The 6303-nt window shown below is 33.3% G+C and overlaps 1 protein-coding gene and 1 long non-coding RNA gene across 2 annotated transcripts; one reads left to right on the forward strand and one right to left on the reverse strand.

Moving 5' to 3' along the window:
• The first annotated feature begins 313 nt into the window (after positions 1 to 313).
• On the forward strand, positions 314 to 1441 carry LOC114405440. The gene is made up of 3 exons (XR_003665221.1): positions 314 to 653; positions 1096 to 1152; positions 1367 to 1441. It is a non-coding gene; the product is annotated as an uncharacterized LOC114405440 (long non-coding RNA).
• A 3274-nt stretch (positions 1442 to 4715) lies between these two features.
• LOC114405442 (agamous-like MADS-box protein AGL80) lies at positions 4716 to 5790 on the reverse strand. Its single transcript, XM_028367973.1, has 2 exons — positions 5635 to 5790; positions 4716 to 5488 (listed from the first exon to the last, which is right to left on the reverse strand). Exons 1-2 carry the CDS (start codon positions 5711 to 5713, stop codon positions 4971 to 4973), a joined length of 597 nt encoding a protein of 198 aa, XP_028223774.1. The 5' UTR covers positions 5714 to 5790; the 3' UTR covers positions 4716 to 4970.
• Positions 5791 to 6303: the final 513 nt, after the last annotated feature.

A 6303-nucleotide genomic window follows, 5' to 3' on the forward strand; every position in this document is an offset into this window, starting at 1 on the left:
TATGTCATATAATAATGTCTTGTTAGCATTTCTCTTGCTGACATGATTTAGATATATAAAAAAAGATATTGCTAACAAATGTGTCATAACAGTATTGATTAAGAAACCAAATCAAAAAAATATTTAATGTGAAAATATTAAGAGAAGACAAAAAAGATTATAAATAATATATATTTTTACTTTTCAATAAAAATATTTCTACTTCAATTTTCTTAATTAATGTTCTAAGAATCCTGATTAGCATTTTCCATAAAAATAATTCTTCAAAAAATAAATATCAAATGCTATCCTCTACAATTTTATCCGTAGCGTGTTGAAATTCTATTTAAAGCACAATGAGAACTAACCTGCACGCTTTTTCTGCATAGTTTCAATTGCAGAGAGGAAGGAGTTGTAGAGGTCCAGTGTTATGAAAACTGATTTGACTGCTGCTTCCTTGTTGGGTTCTTGCACAGCTTTGAGCAACATTTTGTTGTGATCTTTGGAGATCACGTTCAAAAGGCCAATGCAGTTCGTACGGCAAAATATCACATTTAACACAGGGAAACACCCAATTGGCTGTAATAACCCAACTGCTACCTTTTTTATCCCTAAGCTGTGAATGCGTTTAAGATTTACAGACATTTGCTTCACAAGGGATTCCATGAAGCCTGGTAAATCCTGCAAAAGAAAAACTAAAATACTATTCACATCTGTATTACTATGTTATGTTATATTCGTAATAATGAGCATAGCTACATTTGGAAATGGACTACTCTAGTTTTAGAAATGGACTATGTTATGTTATATTCGTTTAAGATTTATCAGTTTTGGACGTGGCATGGTAATATGCTTCCACTTTTTATGAACAATTTGCCTATACTTCCTTTTGCAAACACCACCTACATTACTGAAATATCTACTCAAATTAACGGATATATATTACCATATTTCAAGTTCAGAAAAACAGCAAACCAAAAAAGTCATGATAAAGCAATCATATACTTCTTGCATTTCTCCAATGATGACAGCTTTATTAAGTCTAGTTTAGTTTTACGTATTAAATTTGTTGTACTAATACTTGATGTGAGCCTCACTTGGATTTTTTCTTTGTAGGGAGGTGATAACGACAAGCGCAGAGAGACACTTGACAAGGAAGATAAATTAAAAAAGGTGTGACTGCAATTTTTGGTTAATAATTCCATTACTTCTGATCATGTAATCAACAATTCCATCACTGAAATTGTTATTTCTGGACAAGGCTCGCATTTAAGTGTTAACTCGTTATTTAATTTATTTTACCATTTTCATTGAATTACAATGGGATTAGAATGGATACTGCACCACTGTGGCTGCTGTATTGTTTGTTCTTTTGCTTGAAATGCAGGGAAAATTGAATGAGAAAAGAGATGTCAATTGGTTGTGCTTGTGCGTGAGCTGATGAAAGTTGTGTTCATTAACAAATATATGTAAGTTGGAAGTGAACAAGAACAATTTCAATACAATTGCTGATGTTGGTTCTTAAAATTAAGTAACTTGAGAATATTATTTGAACAAATTAAGTAACTAAATATTATTTGTTCTCCCACACTTTATGATCACTTGGTGTGTCATTGCCTTCTGGTGCCACTGCTTGACATTGGTGACAGGATTTTACTAGAGATTGGATGGCTGATAGTAGCACACAAATGGTGGAAGTGGCACCTGAGATGACATATAGAATCCATAAACTTCTCAGCTTCAAACTGTCTGTATCATCGGAGGTCACGTTGGAGCATGATGCCGGTGAGGTAATCAACCACTTCTCTTCCAATCTCTTCAGCTCTGCTTTTTCTGAGAGATGTAATATAGCTTTTGACACGTCTCTGGCCACTGGCGAGCCTTTCTGGAACATCTGCATTAGATTATTTGAAAATTCTGTCATAACTTAATGAGTAATACTAAACTCCATAAACATTTTGTATTCATCCATCCGAGTAAGTATGTAAAACTGTGTCAACAAAATCTATAGCAAAATTGTCTGATTCCCTAACATTGTATTTGTTGAGATTGAAAATCATAGCCCAAACATAAAAGAAAAATTGCACAAACACACAACTGCATATGCACGCACGCGCACATACTATGGATTTAAATTTGTTTAACGTATTACCAAAGCTTCTAGATATATCTAATGATGGGTGAAATAGAATGATATGTTATGATTCACCAAAATAAAAAGAATGATATTTTATGATGGAACTTCCATACCATATGTTATGATATTTTCTCTTTTCTCAACCAATTGAGACCTCTTGATCAAGTAAAATGTTGTTTTATATATTTTATCAATTATTTATAGACAGTAACTTTTTTTAATATCTTATATCAATTATTTATAGTCATATTTATCACTATAAACAATATGTTTTATTTATAGATAATTTATTCATTATAAATTATTTATTTTAATTAACCTTAAATTATTATGCAGGTTAAATATGTTTTTACATCGGTGCCTATGTCACCACCGATGTAGAAGTTCTCATATTCAACATCGTTGCTTTCTGTAAAACGGTGTAGAAAGCGTAACATACTACATCAGTGCATACGTCACCACTGATGTAGAAGTTCCCATATTCAACATCATTGCTTTCTGTAAAACGATGTAAAAAGCGCAACTTACTACATCAGTGCCTACGTCATCACTGATGTAGAAGTTCCCATATTCAACATCATTGCTTTCTATAAAACGATGTAAAAAGCGCAACTTACTACATCAGTGCCTACGTCATCACTGATGTAGAAGTTCCCATATTCAACATCATTGCTTTCTATAAAACGATGTAAAAAGCGCAACTTACTACATCGTTGCTTAATTTAAAAACGATGTAGAAAATAAAAGATCAACATCGTTGCTTAATTTAAAAACGATGTAGAAAATCCGCCCTCAAAAAGCAGAACCAATGTTTCTACATCAGTCATTAGTATAGCACCGATTTAGAAAAAAAACAGCTTACTACAACGTTCGCTTATGGACTGATGTTGAAATTTTTAAGTTTCAACATCATTATAATCAAAAACGGTCATGCACCGTTGTAGAACATTGATTGTGACCGATGTAGATCATGCATCTTCTAGTAGTGATTTTGTAAAACTGTGGTTGAATCCCCATCGTAAAAGCCATGTTTTCTAGCGGTGGATGCTGACATCTTGAAGATCAACCAAGTTGTTATTAATGATTCTAGGCTCGACCATCTATCATACCATAGGTGGAGGAGAAGATTGTATGGTTGTGAATAAGAATAGGTTGATGAGCTAAGTGAAATGCTACAGGGTGTAATTCTGACACAACACGCTTATGACACTTGGGGATGGGTTGGAGGTGGGAGTATAGAATTTTCTATTGCAGCAATGTATAAAATTCTGCACTCAAATCAATCCCAGATAGCTATTGATATGTATAATTAAGGTGTTTAACTCTTTTTCGAAAAGTAGTGTGTGTCCTACCAAGGTGTTGGCTTTGTCGTGGAGACTCGATCTTCTTCATGGCAGGTTACCAGCACATTCAGCTCTAATGCGAAGAGGAGTCTTTATACCGGATGTAGGTTGCTTGTTTTGCTCGCATGTGGTTGAAGATGAAATGCCCATGGTTTTGCAATGTGAATTTGCATATTTGGTTTGGTGTGGAGTTTACCAGTGGCTAGGTAAGGTAATTAAGGTTAATCTTTTTTTCTCGCAAATAAATTTCATCAAAAAGGCACGAGTGCAAATATAACAGTACATAAAGGAAACCCCATCTACGGTCCATGAAATAACCTCTCTAAATATCTCTATCCATACCAAAGAAAATAAATACAAAACGTCATGGATCTTCACGTATACACCTAATCTACGCATACATAGAGATACAAGAGATAGTGTAAATCTTCTATGTCATGAGAGTCTAAAAGCCTCGGGCAACCATTACACTATTATAGTATATGCAAAATAAGCACTTCCACCCAACCTATAAAATTGCAGCAGATATTTATTCTGCATACAAATTAAGCAACCCGCGAGACCATTTTTCCATCAGGATATACGTCCAACTATAAATGTCTTAATCAAACCCAACAGATAGACACAAGAAAATTATCAGATTAGCCACTTATATGTGATGCGAGCAAGAGGGAAAGCTTTTGAAAATCGTCAATAGCTGAAGGATTTGCCACCACGAAATGCAAAAAATTGAAAAAGATGTTTCACACAATGCCAACATGGTCATAGAAAAAATGTAGACTTCACGTGCAATTACAATCAACCAGACATCAACCATGTAAGGTTAATCAGTTGATGCGTGCGGACTGTTGATGAACATGTGCAACATAACATTCCTAATGCCATAAAATTAACAATGATACAACCTCAAAATTTCCTAATAGCAGCATTTAGATTTAGAGCAAGCGTGGCCTCTATGATGAGTATGGAATAGATTGAAATTTAAAACAATTTAAACAATATAAATATAAAATAACTAGTACAATTCAAATTCTCTTGAACAAAAAAATGCATCTTAAACCACCAAATTACATAAGGAGAACTTTTTTTTATTGGAATAACTAATTAAATATATATCAATGTCTTCTTTGCAAACATTTATATATGCATATGTTAATTCTTTCAAACTATGATAATGCATACTATGTACTAAGATTTTGCGAAATTGGAATTGTGAGCAGTCAAGATTCTGCATAATTGATATATAGATAGTTGAATCCATAAAATATACCAACAGTGTTTTAATTTTATTTGGTATTATTCATGTGTCTAAGCATGAACACGTTAATTTAAAGACAAAAAAACATGAAAATAAAACACTGAACAACTCAAACAAGAGAGATGCCTTTGAAACCTTGCCAAGAAGAACATCATTTTCAAGGGATGCATTTGTTAAGAATCACTTTTAACAATAACATCTTCAATTGTTAACATCCCATCCCCACAACCATCGATGTTTTCCATAGACCATTTCAGAGATTTGGCATGGCATCCCCATTGGTCTCAGGTCCTTGGACATGATAATTCACAAGTCCTTGATCTCCTAGATACATGGTTTCTCCTCCCTTCTCAACAGTTGGTGCCACCTCTTGGGGTTGGTGCATATCGATTTTCATTCTTATTTCCTCCAAGTTTTTATCAGCCAAGAATGAGTTATCATTCAGATCAACGGTGTTGGAATTCTCAAGGTTGTTCTCAATTGTGAAGTATTGAGACATGAGAAGGGACATCTCTTTTTTCCTATTTTCTGTTTTCAGTTTTTTCAGTTGCTCCTGGGCTTTGATTAAATTCTTCCTCAGCAAGCTCTCTTGGCACAACATTTTCTTGCTTTGTTCCAGTTTAGAGACTTCCCTAAAGCTGGAAATCACACTTTTGACTCCTTGGTCAGATGGCCATACCTCAGGCTTTGCAGGTTCATCTGGAGAATAAATTATAGCACATGCTTCAGTGGCGCAAAGGGTGCTGATTTCAGAAACCTTTTTGAGCAAACCTGTAGATAAATGTAGCAGTTCATAAGGAGAAATGAGAGAAAGTGAGAAATGGTTAGAAATTGAAATTTTATGAAAAGATAAACATGTGCATGCTACAAGGCAAATAAAGCAGTTAAAATGAATTAAAGAGAAAGAATCCTTTAACCATTTTTCCTTTTTTTAAAAGTTGCCTTCCTCTTGGTGGGATTGCTTATGTATGTAATGTCGACCTTCTTTCTAGCCATGATAGCGACCAGGAAAAAACAAGAAATGAGCAAGAAAGAATTTCTGAAAATGATAAATTGATGTGACTTTCTCAATCTTGATGATGTGTTGTTTATATATAAACAAATGTAACTAGGCTGAATTTGGGGAAAGTTTTGCTAACTTGCTATTACGTATCAAATTGGTTCATCTCAGTCATAGTAGCATTACAAATTGGGAATCAAATTCATGGACATTGAATAATGAGAGAGGTTTTGTAATAAATTATTCTTTAAATGTTTTGTCATATGTGGAAGATAAAGGAAGTGTGAGATTTTGGATCACCAAAATATTAATGCAGAGTACTTCCAACTTTAATGACCATTAATCTCTTCCATATAACTGACCTTCCTTTAAATCAAGTTTTTTCATCTAAAAGACTCAAATTTGATACCCTTGCTTAAAAAATCTTAGCTTAATTTCATTTGAATCAAAGACAAGTTGATAAATATGTAATTTTCAAGTTGACATTAAAATTAATATTATCTTTATTTTCTTTTATCTATCCATTTAAGAGGATAAAATACAAATTCAAAAATATATTTTATGTTATCTCTTTATTTTTTCTTAT

Source organism: Glycine soja, chromosome 3, assembly GCF_004193775.1.
Source record: "Glycine soja cultivar W05 chromosome 3, ASM419377v2, whole genome shotgun sequence".
Classification (NCBI taxonomy): domain Eukaryota; kingdom Viridiplantae; phylum Streptophyta; class Magnoliopsida; order Fabales; family Fabaceae; genus Glycine; species Glycine soja.